This window comes from Artemia sp. Qi Xiang Cuo, chromosome 7, assembly GCF_049724085.1.
Source record: "Artemia sp. Qi Xiang Cuo chromosome 7, ASM4972408v1, whole genome shotgun sequence".
Classification (NCBI taxonomy): domain Eukaryota; kingdom Metazoa; phylum Arthropoda; class Branchiopoda; order Anostraca; family Artemiidae; genus Artemia; species Artemia sp. Qi Xiang Cuo.
Window position 1 is genome coordinate 60,465,799 of NC_142800.1, and position 17,996 is coordinate 60,483,794.

General features: G+C 33.9%; 1 protein-coding gene across 2 annotated transcripts in view; it reads left to right on the plus strand.

The window, feature by feature from the left end:
• Positions 1-17,996, plus strand: part of LOC148950517 (acetyl-coenzyme A synthetase 2-like, mitochondrial) — a 417,833-nt gene that overhangs the window by 186,111 nt on the left and 213,726 nt on the right. For both annotated transcript variants that reach the window (XM_089092452.1, XM_089092453.1), the window contains exon 5: positions 11,514-11,666. In XM_089092452.1, the coding sequence (XP_088948578.1) occupies positions 11,514-11,666 (153 nt within the window). The remainder of the gene's footprint in view (positions 1-11,513; positions 11,667-17,996) is intronic.

The window sequence follows — 17,996 nt, forward strand, 5'->3', positions numbered from 1 at the left end:
GATATTCTTAGAAATTACAAAACTACTTTACAAAAATTCGAAATAGTTCTAACAGATTAAAAAAAATTTTATACTTAATACAAAATACTTGCTTCAAAATATGAAAATTCTAACAACATCCCAAATAATTCTAATTGAATACAAAAGTTCAAACATATTCTAAAAATAATTTTTACTGAACATAAATAATTCTTACAAAATACAAGAAGTTCTAAAAAATCCAAAATAGTTCTTACAAAACAAAAATTATTCTTACAAAATAGAAGAAATATTTTAAACGAATCCAAAATAGTTCTAGCAGAATAAAAAATAGTTACTACAAAATATAAAATGCTTTTCAAAAATAGAAAAAATTCTAAAAACATCGAAAACAGTTCTTACAGAATACAAAAAGTTCAGAAAATTCCGGAAATAGTTCTTACAAAATATAAAAATACTTTAGACAAATCCAAAATAGTTCTAACAGAATAAAAAATAGATCTTGCAAAATATAAAATACTTGTTACAAAACCAAAAGATTTCTAACAATATTGAAAATAGTTCTTACAGAATATAAAAGTTCAAACAAAATCCAAAGCAGTTCTTACAAAACAGAAATAATTCTTAAAAAATACAAAAAGTTTTAAGAAATCCAAAATAGTTCGTACAAAACAAAAATTATTCGTAATAAATACAAAAATACTTTACACACATCCACACTAGTTCTAACAGAATATAAAATACTTGGTGCTAAATACCAAATACTTGCTTCAAGACACTAAATTTCTAACAACATCCCAAATAGTTATTATAGCATACAAAAAATTCAAAATTATTCCGAAAATAATTCTTACAAAGCAGAAACAATTCTTGCACAATACAAAAAGTTGTAAGAAAATCGAAAATAGTTCTTAAACAACAAAACTATTCTTAAAAATAGAAAAAATCCTTTACACAAATCCAAAATAGTTTTAACAGAATTAAAAATAGCTTCTGCAAAATATGAAATACTTGTCACAAAGCACGAAAATTCTAACAACACCGAAAGTAGTTCTTACAGAATACAAAAAGTTCAAACAATTTCCAAAAATAGTTCTTAAAAAACAAAAATCATTCTTACGAAATACAAAAATATTTTAGACAAATCAAAAATAGTACTAAAATAATAAAAAATATTTTTTGAAAAAATTTAAATCATTTTTAAAAAAAAAAAATATTTATTAAAAAATAAAAAATAGTTCTTACATAATATAAAAATTTCAAAAAAAATCAAAATTTTTCTTAATAAACATAAATAATTATTAAAAAATATAAAAAGTTCTAATAAATCCAAAATAGTTCTTACAAAACAAAAATTATTCGTAGTACATACAAAAATACTTTACACAAATCCACAATAGTTCTAAAAGAATAAAAAAATACTTGGTGTAAAATACCAAATACATGCTTGGATTTGAATACCAAATTCAAGACACTAAATTTCTAACAACATCCCAAATAGTTATTATAGCATACAAAAAATTCAAACATATTCCAAAAATAATTCTTACAAAGCAGAAACAATTCTTGCAAAATACAAAAAGTTGTAAGAAAATCAAAAATAGTTCTTAAACAACAAAAACTATTCTTAAAAATAGAAAAAATCCTTTACACAAATCCAAAATAGTTCTAACAGAGTTAAGAATATCTTGTGCAAAATATGAAATACGTGTCACAAAGCACGGAAATTCTAACAACACCGAAAGTAGTTCTTACAGGATACAAAAAGTTCAAAAAAAATACGAAAATAGTTATTAAAAAACAAAAATTATTATTAATAAATAAAAAAATATTTTATAAAAATAAAAAATATTAATAAAATAATAAAAAATAGTTATTTCAAAATTCGAAATAATTGTAAAAAAAAAAAAAGATTTCTAAAAACATCAAAAATAGTTCTTACAGAATATAAAAAGTTCAAACAAAATCTAAATTGTTCTTACGAAACAGAAATAATTCTTAAAAAATATAGAAAGTTGTAAGAAATCCAAATTATTTCTTACAAAACAATAAATTATTCTAAAAAAACAATAAATAGTTAACACAAATCCAAAATAGTTCTAACAGAATAAAAAATACTTGGTGCAAAGTACAAAATACTTGCTTCAAAACATTAAATTTCTAGCAACATCACAAATAGTTCCTATAGCATACAAAAATTCAAAAATATTCCAAAAATAATTCTTAAAAAACAGAAACAATTCTTGCAAAATACTAAAAAGTTTTAATAAAAACCAAAATAGTTCTTAAACAACTAAAATTATTAAAAGTTCTAACACAATAAAAATAGCTACTGCAAAATATGATACACTTGTCACGACACGCTAAAATTATAATGATATCGAAAATAATTCTTACAGAATACAAAATTCAAAACTGGTTTTTAAAAAACAACAATTATTCTTAAAAAATACAAAAACACTTTACACAAATCCTAAATAGCTTTAAGAGAATAAAATTTTTTGGCTTTAAAATAAAAAAAAATTTTAAAAAAAAAAAAAAAAATATAAAAAAAATAAAATTATTTATAAAATAAAAAATAAATTTAAAAATAAATAAAATATATTTATAATATAATAAAAAAAATAGCTACTGCAAAATACAAAATACTAGTTGCTACAAAACAAAATATTTTGTTTTGTGACACAACACCAAAATTCTAACAACATCAATATAGTTCTTACAGAATAAAAAATACTTGGTGCAAAATACCAAATACTTGCTTCAAGACACTAAATTTCTAACAACATCCCAAATAGTTTTTATAGAATACGAAAAATTCAAACTTATTCCAAAAATAATTCTTACAAAGCATAAACAATTCTTGCAAAATACAAAAATTTGTAAGAAAGTCGAAAATAGTTCTTAAACAACAAAAACTATTCTTGAAAATAGAAAAATCATTTACACACATCCCATATGGTTATAATATAATAAAAAATGCATTCTGAAAAAAATAAAATACTTTCCAAAAATTAAGAAAATTATATCAACACCAATATTAGCTCATACAGACTACAAAAAGTTCACAAAAAATACAAAAATAGTCCTCAAAAAACAAAAATTATTATTACGAAATACAAATTTTTTTTAGACAAACCCAAAATAGTACTAACAGAATAAAAAATAGTAGTTGCAAAATTCGATATACTTGTTACAAAACAAAATGATTTCTAACAACATCAAAAATAGTTCTTACAGAATATAAAAAGTTCAAACGAGATATAAATTTTTCCTACTAAACATAAATAATTCATTAACTATATAAGAACTTCTAAAAAACAAAAAATAGATATTACAACAAAAAGATTATAAATAGTACATACAAAAATACTAGACACAGAAAAATCATAATTGTCAGAGACTAAAAAATACTTGGTAAAAAATCCAAAATACTTGCTCCAAGACACTAAATTTCTAACAACGTCCCAGAACAGGGTGTCTCAAAAAAATGTACTCATACTTAGAATAACGAGAAATCCTTTATTTATTAACATACAGTGAAATGAAATAGCTTCGAATATAGAAGACAAATGTGATTAAGGAATTATGTTCGCAAATGTTCGAATTGATTGCCATTATTGTCCAGACAATGCGGATAAAGCGCACCAAGGGATTCGCAAACATCACGAAACAGGTCATTAGGAATATTGCGACATTGTCTTTCAATTTCCATTTTCAAAGCTTTATTTGTTCTTGGTTTGGTGCGATAAACTTCGTCTTTGAGATATCCTCACAGAAAGAAGTCCAATGGCGTGAGGTCCACCATCTTGCTGAAAGTAAATTTCGCCGTCATCACCAGACATCTCAGGAATTTGTGGACCAACAAACTCTTGAAGCAAGTTAAGGTAGCTCTCATCAGTAACCGCTCCATTAATAAAAAATGTCCCTCTGAGGCCCAGTGCATATATCCCACACCACACTGTTACTCCTGGCAAGTTGAAATGGCGTTTAAGTGTTACATGAGGATTTGCAGGAGCCCAGTACTTGCAATTATGGCGATTAATGGTGCCATTTAATTTAAAGGTTGCCTCATCGCTCCAAACAATTTTGTGTGGAAACCCTGCACATTTTGCCAGGTACCATTCACAGAATTCAACTCGCCGGTCAGGATCGTCTTCGTTTAGGGCATGAATTGGTGTTGGAATGTATTATTTCCAGGGCAGACGCTTGAACAGCGTCCTTAATCACATTAATGAATCACATATTAATGAACATGATTCCTAATCATATTTGTCTTCTATATTCGAACCTATTCCATTTCTCTGTCTATTCATAAACAAAGGATTTCTCGTTATTCTTAGTGTGAGTACATTTTTTTTTAGACACCCTGTAGTTATTATAGCATACAAAAATTCAAACATATTCCAAAAATAATTCTTACAAAGCAGAAACAATTCTTGCGAAATACAAAAAGTTGTAAGAAAATCGGAAATAGTTCTTAAACAACAAAGACTATTCTTAAAAATAGAAAAAATCCTTTACACAAATCCGAAATAGTTCTAATAGAATTAAGAATAGCTTCTGCAAAATATGAAATACTTGTCAAAAAGCACGAAAATTCTAACAACACCGAAAGTAGTTCTTACAGAATAAAAAATGTTCTAGCAAACTCCGACAATAATTCTGAAAAAACAAAAATTATTCTTACGAAATACAGCAATACTTTAGACAAATTCAAAATAGTGATAGCAGAATAAGAAATAGTTTTTGAAAAATTTGAAATGCTTGTAACAAAACTACAAGATTTCAAACAACATAAAAAAGAGTTATTACATAATACACACATATACAAAACTCTATATATTGTTCTTACGAAAAAGAAAAAATTCATAAAAAGTTTAAAAATTTCTTAGAAATCAACAATATTTCTTACAAAACAATAAATTATTCTTAAAAAAGACAAAAATACTTACACCACATAAGAAACCTTTAAGAAAGAGTAAAAAATACTTGTCGCTTAAAATATTCAAATCAAGAAAATATAAAATTAAAGATGAAAAGATATTGAAATAGATCAAATATTTTGCTAAAACTAAGGAGTGATGTTAAAACTTAATTGTCATCTAAAATGCAAAGAGGGGGTTGCCCTCTTTTTAGAAGTTAATCTCTGTCTGTTTTAAAAGTTTTAATTTTACAGGGGGAAATATATAAAACCATTTCAAAATGACCCCCCAACTATAATAAACTAGGTACTGTCAATGACCAGCCATAGATTGCTACGAGGACAGCTGCATAATAAATTCTGGAACTGATGTAAATTGGAACTGGTTTGGGGGAATCGGAACGGTGGTATCAGGGAGCAGAAGTGGCGCAACCAAAACTAAGAGGACCAGAATCACTGAAACTGGAATTGGGACTAGAACCTGGGTTGGTGCCAGAAGATTTAGAACTGGAATCACTTTAAGTGGACCCAAAAGCGGGGGAGTGGATTCGGGTATCATTTTATTACAAGAAATATTTTAAAATACCGTGTGGAGTGTAAAATGATTGGTTGTAAAAACACAAAGCAATGGACTTAACAACTAATAACATGGGAATTCCTATACATGCAAGCAAATAACAAGGGAATTCCTATACAAGCAAGCAAATAACTTGGGAATTCCTATACATGCAAGCAAATAACATGGAAATTCCTATACACGCAAGCAAATAACATGGTAATTCCTATACACCCAAGCAAATAACATAGGAATTCCTATACATGCAAGCAAATAACATAGGAATTCCTATACATGCAAATAAATAACATGGGAATTCCTATACATGCAAGCAAATAACAAGGGAATTCCTATTCATGCAGGCAAATAACATGGGAATTCCTATACATGCAAGCAAATAACTTGGGAATTCCTATACATGCAAGCAAATAGCAAGGGAATTCCTATACACGCAAGCAAATAATATTGGAATTCCTATACATGCAAGCAAATAACAAGGGAATATCTATACCTGCAAGCAAATAACATGGGAATTCCTATACACGCAAGCAAATAACATAACCATTTCTCTTATTCAAATCCCAACCGCAAATCAAGTTATCGTATATTGAACAACCTCTGATTGGCTCATAAAAAATGCCCACGTCAAACGATACATTCATTGTGCAATTCTTATCAAAAACAAAAAAGCTTTATACCCCTTTTTTCCAATGAGAGTTAGCTTTAGCAACGTCACGCTCCTAACAAACTATTCTTGACTAAAGGCAATTGTCCAAAAAATCAATCACACTAGGACCGGTATTGCGTACTTGTTCCTCTTTGAAAGATGTATTGACCTCTAGATTAGAATTACCTACCAGAAAAACCGGAAGGTCATTGTAATATGCAAATGACCCTGGTAACCCAATTACTTGAAAACCTACACACATATCTATGCCTCAGGCGTAGGTTTGCGTGTAGGTTCTCAAGTGCCTATGGCCTTACTACTGTCGGCGCTGATTTGGACGCCGTATGACATCTGAAAATGCCAATTTTGGTTGTTATTTCCGAAGTGGAGCAGATAATTTGAGATGGCTCGATTTGTAGTCATTAGCTAGCAGACTGACTCGGGAAGAAAAAAAGAGCTCTTGAACATGTTATCTAATCAGTTTATGATCCAAGTCTTTGGACTTCGCAGCTTCTCTGAAAGATTTTGGTGATAGTCTGCTGCGGACCCCCGGAAAACTTACGTTCTAACCCTAAAAAAACTTCATGTGTAATGGCTGACTGGCATATATTCCGGGAAACATTTAAACGAGGTCAGAAGCAAAACTTACATTTAATACTAAATTAAAAAAAATTACAGGAACCGTTTTTAACACTAACTCACCGCAGCACTAAGTCGCCTGAGACCAGCACAGCTGTGCATGTTCCTCCTCCACCCCGATATCAGATAAGATAACGTGTATTTCAAGCCAAAATATGGCCATGTACACAAACAACATACAAGATTAACGAATTACAACACTCGTCAAAATAATAAATAAGAAATAAAAACTACTCTCTTCTTTTTGCAAAAAAACTGATCAAGATATCTTCCCACTAGACAAGTAAATGTGGCAACGTACCCTTCAAGGCATCAGGAAGCAGCAATCCATCATTCCCAAATAAATTTTCCCTTACCCCCAAAAGGCAAAGAGGGCAAGCAAACCTACCGTCCGGGACAATTTTCCTCCTTTCAAAAACCTTCAATCTCGAACGAATCGGAAGGCAATTAGGTCGTAGCTGCATCTAGTAGGTAAGGTATTTAACCAGTAAATTTAAAAATAGAATTCCTGCCCAAACACTATCTTAACCTCTTTATAATATTTTAAAGTTTCTGAATTCTTAATCTCCTCACCCCATTTCTGTATCGCCTGGTCCTAAAGCACCCGCTTGATTTCCTTGTCCAACTATAGTTGTTGACTAGTTGGTCAAAGGCCATTATTTCAAGCGAAAGAAAAGCCTGTTTTATCCAGTGCCTCCTTGACTTAAAAAGGCCAAGATCTTTTCCCTCGTAACTGAAGGAATTTTTTTTGTTTAAAAAAGATGAAGTTGTGAGACAGAATCAACCTTTAGCGTAAAGAGCGAGGTGTTGAGGAGGGGACAGCCCCTTTCATATACGGAATAATTTCTGTTCGTTTTAAGTTTTCATGTCGCTCCTTACTTTCAGTTAAAAAAAACTTTTTTTTATTGAATTTCTGATCGTTTTTTAATTAATGCAGCTTTGATTTTGGCTCACCGCACATGAATAATTAAAATGCAATTTGCATATTAATTTTACTTTTTTTTAGCTATATGGCTTTCTCAAACTTTTGTTCTGACTTAACTTACGAATTTATTTGCGTAACGAACTTCTATATTTGTATATACGTATTACGTATATTAGGGAGTTCGCCCCATAGTCAATACCTCGCTCTTTACGCTAAAGTTCAAATTTTGTTCCGATTCTTTAAGAATGACCCCTTAAACACAAAGGCCGTTAATTAGAATAAAAAGCTCTGATGAAAGTACAAAAAAAAACTTTAGGATAAAGAGCGAGTTAATGACTGACGGCGAACCCAATCATATACGCAATAATTTCTGTTCGTTTTAAGTTTTGATGTTGCTCCTTACTTTCAGTTGAAAAAAATTGTTGTTTTTTATTAATATCTGATCGTTTTTTACATAATCCTGGGAAATCCTGCGCCCCCTTCATAGCAATTTCCCTTTCCCCATCAAAACTTCCTCCATGAAAAGATCCTCCTACGTAACACCCGGACCCTCCCCCAAATACTGGAAAAAATCCCCCCGAAAACTTCGGTATACTTCCCAATAACCAATACTATATGTAAACATTATGCAAAGTTTATAACTTACTGACCTTCCCTTGGGGACTGTGGGGGATTAAGTCATCCTCAAAGATATGGTTATTATATTCTTCGATCAGGCTGAACAGAATTGCTATCTAAAAATTCTGATCGGGTGACTTTGGGAAAAAATTAGCGTGGGAGGGGGCTTAGTTGCCCTCTATTTTTTGGTCACTTAAAAAGGGGACTAGAAATTTTAATTTCCGTTCGAATGAGCCCTCCCGCGATATTCTAGGACCACTGGTTCGATACGGTCACGCCTGGGAAAAAAAACAAATAAACACGCATCTTTGATCTTTCTTCTGGCAAAAAATACAAAATTCCATATGTTGGCAGATAGGAGCTTCAGAATTCTATAGTAGGGCTCTCTGATACGCTGAATCTGATAATGCGATGTTCATTAAAGTTCTATGATTTTTAGGGGTTTTTTTTCGCCCTCTTTTTCGAAAATAAGGCAAATTTTCCCAGGCGCGTAACTTTTGATTGGTAAAACTAAACTTGATGAAACTTATATATATGAAATCAGCATAAAAATATGATTCTTTTGATTTATCTATTGTTATCAAAATTCCGGTTCTTAGAGTTTCGGTTACTATTGAGCCGAGTTGCTCCTTACTTACAGTTCGTCACCACGAACTGTTTGATTACAATCAAACTACCCTTTACATAAGTTGTCCTGATTTTGATGCCACTGTCGCGAGCCTTAATCCTTCTGGCTTTAGGTCAGAGGTCTATTGATTTTTTTTTTTTTTTTAACACAATCAATAAACATAGTAGGTGGAAAACCGCAAGTGTTCTGTTTATCTTCTGCCTGTCAACATGTTTAGATAAAAATCAAATGGTGTTTGCCACGTGAGCTTCTCTTTCGCTGCCTAAAAAGGGCGCTAAAACTCGACATGTCATTCTTATTCAGCAATCTTCCAATTTTCTTGTACCATTTTTTTATGTGGTCAGGTACGTGCCCACTGATATCTATAATGTCGCTGTTATTTAATATAGCATGAGAAACCATTGTGGCAACACAGAGCCTTAGTATTATTTTGGTGCAGCCAAGTTTAAAATATGAAGGAGGTCCGATAGAAAAGGCAACAGTAATTCAAAATGATTTGTGCAGTTCAAACAGTTTTTCTTTCACCACATCCCATTAGCTGGAGGAGGTGCTCAAGTTGGTTTTCCTCATATGTACACTGCGATAGAGTTTATCTGTTTGTACCAGGAGCATGCGCACTGGGAGGTCAGCCCCTTTTTTCTGTTTTTCCTTTCATCGCGCTGAATTAATGCTGGCCAAAATCGTAAAACTAAATTGCGAGATTCTAAAGTCTAGTGATTTTAATTTATGATTTTTAAATTACAAGGGAAAAGGTGCCATATTCTGCGCTTTGAATAAGTTTAATTTGAAAATTGGATATAGGTTGGTATTTAAGTCGTCAGCTGTTGGTACAGCAAGGATAGTAATCATATAATTCATCATATTCATAATTTGAAATTGGACACTGACTTTTGGTTTAATATTGTCAGTTTTACTAAAAATTGTAAGATCTACTTGATGCAGTTGTGATTTAAAGCGGGACAAAAATTACTCCAAAAAAGGTCTATTTCCTAATAGAACTTAAAACAGTATAAACTGGTAATTGGGTTTCTGCTTAATCCTTTTAATCAACCTTAGACCTTCCTAATTGATTTTCCTGCAAGACTTTTTAATCAAGTAAGGTTTTAATCAAGCCTCTACTGGCGTTCTCCTCATTTATTGTGCTAAATGAATTCCCCTCTAAACCTTGGGGATTGGGAATTGTATCTCAGAATTGCTCTCTTCTGCCCTTTCTTGCAATTGTATTAATTTTTCTTTCTCAATAAAACTTTACCTCTGATTACATAAATCGATTTTTGTTATGTGTGTTTAGTAATTGTAAATAAGCCAGCTGAATCTTTGCTAAAAATAAATATATTAGATTTGTATTCTATTTTCATATTACACTGCTCTATAATTTTGACTTATTAGACCATATATATGATAATTACAACAGAGATCAATTTTTAAGAGCGAAATATCCTTCAATGCAAATCACTACCTCGAACACCCTGGATTATTCCCCGCTTTTGTTATTTCTGTAGAACTATTATTAATAGTAGAAACTAGTGTTAATGTTACCTAAGCTATATATCTTTGTGAGATTGGACCTTGAGTGCCAAGACCCAACGATGTGTTTCAGCAAATGTGACCCGTGGGTCACAGTTGTGGAGCAACACTTGGAATTTGTCTGTTGGATTGGGCTTGAGCAAGCTAAAGATGCAACAAAAGTCCCATCCATGATCCTTACCAAACTTATTGAGATTCGCTAGGCCCTTTTCATGGATAGAAATGACAAGATTGTAGCTCTTCAAGAAACAAATATAAGATCGACCACAGATACTCGACATCATAGCTGTAGCTGTTGACCAGGTTCTGTTGAATTAATTTTGTAACTTCCCTAGCAATTAGGCTTACGAAAATAAAACTAACAGCGTAGTCTCCCTTCGCACGGAAGTTGGATCAGGCACATACCCTGAAAAGACACAGGTATGAGCTTGGATCTTACTTCATTTGGGATCTGACGTCCCCATCTAGCAGACGTGATTACGACAAGGATTCAAAAACTGTAGAATCACATAGGTCTGGAAGCACCAAAAAATAAACCAAAGACATTAGCTGATGCCACTAACAAGTTTAGGTTTGGAAGAAGATCATCCAGACTATAGAAAATCTATTACTTTCTATTTTATTTGTCTAAGGGTGGTAAACGGTATCTTAACCATTTCCCATGAGAACCTTGATAATACTTTCTTAAAAAGCTGAGGACCATGTTTGAATTTATATTTTGTACTAGTCCCGAGAAAAAGCATCTTGAATTGTAGAAAGTTCAAATTATGAAGGTGGTACTCCTTTTTCTTTGTCAAATATTTTGTTTTTGCTTATTTATAATTCAATTGAATTCTTGAATATGAGGTTCAATAAAATTATTTTTCCCATGTTTGGTTGTAGGAATCCCCTTTTTAAGGCAAAAGAGAGACGCATATAAATACAGTAAATTTAAACACTATAGCCTGCAAATTCTTTATTCAAACTTTATTCCTATCAAAGACTTTCCTATTTACTTCTGAAGGTTTGGACCTTGTGCATATATCTTTTAGTTTTGTTATTTCATTTTAGGCTATGGAAGCTCAAAGTATTGAATGCGTTCCTGAGTCAATGAATAGCGAAGATAGTCTGTTTATGTTGTATACCTCTGGGAGTACTGGGAAACCAAAAGGACTTGTACATTCCACTGCTGGCTATTTACTTTACGCAAGTTTTACTCATAAGGTATTTATGCTAAAGAATTTGTGACAAAAAGAGAGAGAGGGAGTGAGAGAAGGAAGAGAGGGATGTAAAGAAAAGAAGTAGAACGATAAATAGAAATCAAGGGAAGAGAGTAAGAGAAGTGAGAAAAAGAGATGCAGACAAGAAACGGAGATTAAAGAAGTGAGAGCACAGGAAAGGGGACTAGAGAGAGAGAGTGCGAGAGAGAGGTTGGGGGAGTGAGGAAGGGGACGGAGACAGACAGGCAGAGGGAAAAATTGAAAAAAGATTAGATTTAACATTTCGAGTGAATTAATTTTTTTCGAAATGAACTGAATAATTACGAAATGCAGTTTAAAAATATTATTTTCATCATTAGCCTACTGAATAAGGAGATCTTATTTTGATATGTTCAGTTTCTGCCAAATATATAATTGAATGCCAAGTCGCCTATCAAACGGTTTTTAGCCACATGTCAATTCTTCCATAGCAAGTAAAGACAGCTAAATGAAATGTGTACATCTATTGGAGTATGTAACACTAAGCTCTATCTGTTTTTCCTTTGTAGAGCAACGCTAATACTTCCTGGAGCTATTATCTTCAACCTGGGGACAAACTTACCCACTAAAATTTATGAACCGTTTTTCTCCTAATCTTGACAGCTAAGTTTCACAATTTTCGTTTTGTGATTCTCTTTTTAATGTTATGTGACCCATAATTCAAACTCTTAAAAAGGTTTTGCGAGTCATTTAACAGACTTTCTTTAGTGCAAGTCTACCAAGTAGAGAAATAACCTGGTATTATTTTAATTTACTGTATTTGTTTTCAACCGTCATATTGGCTTAAGCACTTGAATCCATGAATGTAACTTTGCGACCAAAAGAACCGGCTCACTTTATGCCTCTAATAATACAGATTAGAAATCCTTGGATTATTCCACTCCAAACATGGTGTAATATCCATGCCTTTCTGAAAAAAATAGTTTTGAGAGCAAGGGCGAGGGTATTGTGGGGGCCGCATGCCCAATTTGTTCTTCATAATAGTACTAATTGAAAATCCTTTGAAGAATTTCAGTTTTAAAAAGGTACAAAGACAGTCAAACTAAGGAAATATTTATCAATTCAATTTTTAGGTAATTAGTTGGATGAATAAATAGTACCTGTGCGTATTTATTTCATTGAGAGGAAATAATACATTATGTAAGTTTTGATTTACATGAAAATCTAATTAGATTTAGATTATTAAAATCAATTTATGTTTTAGTTTAAGATCTGACTGTGTGACATTTTGGTTCAATTTTTATTTTTAACAAATATGTAGAAGTTTAGCGCTTTTGGTCCAAATATGCTCCCTCAGATATAGAGAGGGTACCGGTTTTGCTCCTATTGCCCCTTCATATTAATCTGAAGAACCCTTCTTGGAAAAGATGGATGAACCCAAAATTGAGCCGCGTAAAAGCCATACCTATTCTCATCCCTAATAATTGATGAGAAATTATACAATGCTTTGTGGATAAAAAAAGGATAAATATCCTCCCGAGCCATTGATTGAGCATAGGGCGTTGACAAGGTTATTGTCGACATTTCAGTTGCTGGGTGGACCCAAAAATGAGCCGCAGAAGGGTAGTACCCTCTCTCAGCCCTAATAACTGGTGAAAAACTATGCAATGCTGTGCGGATAAAATAAAGAATAAAGATCCTCCCGAGCCATTGATCGTGCTTAGGGTGTTGACAGGTTATTGTCGACATTTCAGTTGCTGGGTGGACCCAAATATGAGCCGCAGAAGGGTTGTACCTTCTCTCATCCCTAATAACTGGTTGAAAACTATTCAATGCTGTGCGGATAATATAGAGGATAAAGATCATCCCGAGCCATTGATCGTGCATAGGGTGTTGACAGGTCATTGTCGACATTTAAGTTGCTGGGTGGACCCAAATATGAGCCGCAGAAGGGTTGTACCGTCTCTCATCCCTAATAACTGGTTGAAAACTATACAATGCTGTGCGGATAATATAGAGGATAAAGATCATCCCGAGCCATTGATCGTGCTTAGGGTGTTGACAGGTTATTGTCGACATTTCAGTTGCTGAATGGACCCAAATATGAGCCGCAGAAGGGTTGTACCTTCTCTCATCCCTAATAACTGGTGAAAAACTATGCAATGCTGTGCGGATAAAATAAAGAATAAAGATCCTCCCGAGCCATTGATCGTGCTTAGGGTGTTGACAGGTTATTGTCGACATTTCAGTTGCTGGGTGGACCCAAATATGAGCCGCAGAAGGGTTGTACCTTCTCTCATCCCTAATAACTGGTTGAAAACTATACAATGCTGTGCGGATAATATAGAGGATAAAGATCATCCCGAGCCATTGATCGTGCTTAGGGTGTTGACAGGTCATTGTCGACATTTCAGTTGCTGGGTGGACCCAAATATGAGCCGCAGAAGGGTTGTACCCTCTCTCATCCCTAATAACTGGTTGAAAACTATACAATGCTGTGCGGATAATATAGAGGATAAAGATCATCCCGAGCCATTGATCGTGCATAGGGTGTTGACAGGTCATTGTCGACATTTCAGTTGCTGGGTGGACCCAAATATGAGCCGCAGTAGGGTTGTACCTTCTCTCATCCCTAATAACTGGTTGAAAACTATACCATGCTGTGAGGATAATATAGAGTATAAAGATCATCCCGAGCCATTGATCGTGCATAGGGTGTTGACAGGTCATTGTCGACATTTAAGTTGCTGGGTGGACCCAAATATGAGCCGCAGAAGGGTTGTACCATCTCTCATCCCTAATAACTGGTTGAAAACTATACAATGCTGTGCGGATAATATAGAGGATAAAGATCATCCCGAGCCATTGATCGTGCATAGGGTGTTGACAGGTCATTGTCGACATTTAAGTTGCTGGGTGGACCCAAATATGAGCCGCAGAAGGGTTGTACCCTCTCTCATCCCTAATAACTGGTGAAAAACTATGCAATGCTGTGTGGATAAAATAAAGAATAAAGATCCTCCCGAGTCATTGATCGTGCTTAGGGTGTTGACAGGTTATTGTCGACATTTCAGTTGCTGAATGGACCCAAATCTGAGCCGCAGAAGGGTTGTAGCCTCTCTCATCCCTAATAACTGGTGAAAAACTATGCAATGCTGTGTGGATAAAATAAAGAATAAAGATCCTCCCTAGTCATTGATCGTGCTTAGGGTGTTGACAGGTTATTGTCGACATTTCAGTTGCTGAATGGACCCAAATCTGAGCCGCAGAAGGGTTGTAGCTTCTCTCATCCCTAATAACTGGTGAAAAACTATGCAATGCTGTGTGGATAAAATAAAGAATAAAGATCCTCCCGAGCCATTGATCGTGCTTAGGGTGTTGACAGGTTATTGTCGACGTTTCAGTTGTATGGTCTTTTTTTTACAGGGACAGGTAGCAAGCCTGTCACACAACTTTGCGATTGCGGGAACTGAACCCCAGGCCTTGTTTTGCCAGGCAGAGCATCAATCCTCTGACAGTTACCACAGGTTAAAACAAACATTTTGTATGCATACCAATAAGGTCCGAGTAGCGCAGATGCCGATCTCCTGATACTCTGGCTTTGTCAGAGAGCTCTGTGGGGTTTGGGACGAATCTTCCAAAAATGCCCCTGTTTTTCTCATAGATTCCTATAGGTACTATTCAAAGCTGGGTCGACTCGGGTTTAGCTTAAAGAGTCACTTCGCTTACTCCGTCCTAAAGAAATAGTGTACATAAATGAATTATGCCTCAAATGAATTGACTCAGTCAATTAAAGTATGTAAATGATTGTCAATGATAAGGGAATGCTATAAGCGCTCGTGAATTATATTTAACTTGATAGTATTTCGTTGATAAAAAGGCCCATTAATAAATATTGCTCACTGGACAAACTATAACAGTATTACCACCTATTGAGTTGAAAATATACTGTAATTTATGGATTTAAATTTTGTCACCTCAAGCTCAATAACTTCACAACTAGCCAGGATAGATGTGGATGAAAACGGATTATGTTGAGTTGCTCTATCACCTTGCCGTGATAAACTTGTTTTAATTAAAGTGTGGATAATACTAGAAACACGCGGGTGCATCTCCTTTATTTGCCTTCATTTTAAGTTGAAACTTCAAAACTTCGATTCACTCGTCTTATCGACAGATCAGACTTCATTGCTGAATTTGGCTGTTTTGTAACTTTTTGTGCAAACAAAAATACTTGCCTCTATTTCTTATGGCACCTTTTGAGAGCTCCATGAATAGCAGTGTTTCGACAAAATAGTTCGAAACGCCCAGATTTTATCTGCTATAACAAAACAAGACGAGTAACCTTTGGGATCTGTTTATTTTATTTAATAATGATGTTAGAAGAGAGAAAAGACAAGAGTTATGTTAATATGTGAGAGCAGTTTTTGTTATAATAATTTTTAAGTATGTCTCCATAGATAAATGACGGGGTACTTGTGTATTATACGCCACTCACTGAAGTTTACGCTGTCTTAATCGCTAGTTTCTTCGCTAGTTTCTTTCATGGCTGCTTTTTTTTGGCTCTTTGGCTAGTAATCGGCTGCTCTAATTCAAAAGGCAATCGTGAAATTCGTTTTGAGACTTGGATTTACAGCCAATTCCTTACAGCCAAGCCAATTAAGTTATGAATGTCGATTAGTTCAATCTGTTTTCTTCAATCTTGTTTTATATTCAAATTATGTAGAATTTTTTGTTTCCCAATTTGTGTTATATCCTCTTTTCTCACTCATAGAAATAGTTCGGAAATGGAGTTATTGGTGTATCGAATATGTTTTAAAGAATCTTGGTTTCCAGAATAATTTCTTCCTACAAGCAGTAAGTTCTTGATAACAACCTGAAAACCGAAATTAGTTTTTCTGTTCTTCTTTAAAACTTATTTTGTGTGATATGGCACCTTTTGGGCTGTCTTTTGCGCATTAAGTCCTTATCTTTTTTTTTTATTAGATCAGCTTAAAAAAATATAGTATTGAAAAGAAACACAGAGCAAGGGGCATACCAAAAAATAAAGCTTGTGTACTATAACTACCACAACAGCGTTGACTCAACAAAGAGTGATGAATTTCTCAGATTTTATGATGATTTTTATCCTCAGTCTCATCAGGCAACGCTATAGCGTTGCTTATCGTAAAGGCCATACGGCTCCAATGTTTTATTATTTTTTTTTTCAGAGGCACTTCATATGGAAGGGGTCATCGTAGAAACTTCAAAGGGGGCTCATTCGATTGGAAATCGAGAGTTTTAGTGCTCTTTTTAAGAATCGAAAGTGATTGGAGAGCAACTAAAACCCCTTCAACGCCCACCAACACATCCAAACACATCCAATCAAAATTTTGAGATAGCCATTCCAAATAGAAAATATGTTTTTGAGGAGGACACTCCACCACAACCCTCAGGGCAAGGGTTTTAAGTTATGCCCTGGGGGCATATAAGGTTTTATATGCCCCCATATCGCTTGGAAATTCAAAAGGCTAGTACCCTTTTTAATAGTCGAAAGTAATTGGAGGGCAACTAGCCCCCCCCCACGCCCATCATTCCCCCAAACACATCCAAACAAAATTTTGAGATAGCCATTTTGTTCAGCGTAGTTGATTTCCAGATAGAAAATATGTTTTTGAGGAGGACACTCTCCCACAAACCTCAGGGCAAGGATTTTACGTTATGCCCCGGGGGCATATAAGGTTTTTTTAGAAGGCGTTGTCGTAGAAACTTCAAAAAAGGCTCATTCAATTGGAAATACAATGGGCTAGTGCCTTTTTTAGTCGAAAGTGATTGGAGGGCAACTAGCCCCCACCCACACCCATCATTCACCCGAACACATCCAATCAAAATTTTGAGATAGCCATTTTGTTCAGCGTAGTTGATTTCGAGATGGAAAATGTGTTTTTGAGGAGGACAATCCCCCCAACCCACAGGGCAAGGGTTTTAAGTTATGTCCTGGGGGCAAATAAGGTTTTTATAGAAGGCGTTGTCGTAGAAACTTCAAAAAAGTCTCATTCGGTTGGAAATTAAAAGGTCTAGTTCCCTTTTTAATAGTCAAAAGTAATTTGAGTGCAGCTAGCCCCCCCCCCCCACGTCCATCATTCCCCCAAACACATCCAATCAAAATCTTGAGATAGCCATTTTGTTCAGTGTAGTTGATTTCCAGATAGAAAATATGTTTTTGAGGAAGACACTCCCCGACAACCCTCAGGGCAAGGGATTTAAGTTATGCCCTGGGGACATTCGAGGTTTTTATAGAAGGCGTTGTCGTAGAAACTTCAAAAAAGGCTCATTCGGTTGGAAATTCAAAGTGCTAGTGCCCTTTTTAATAATT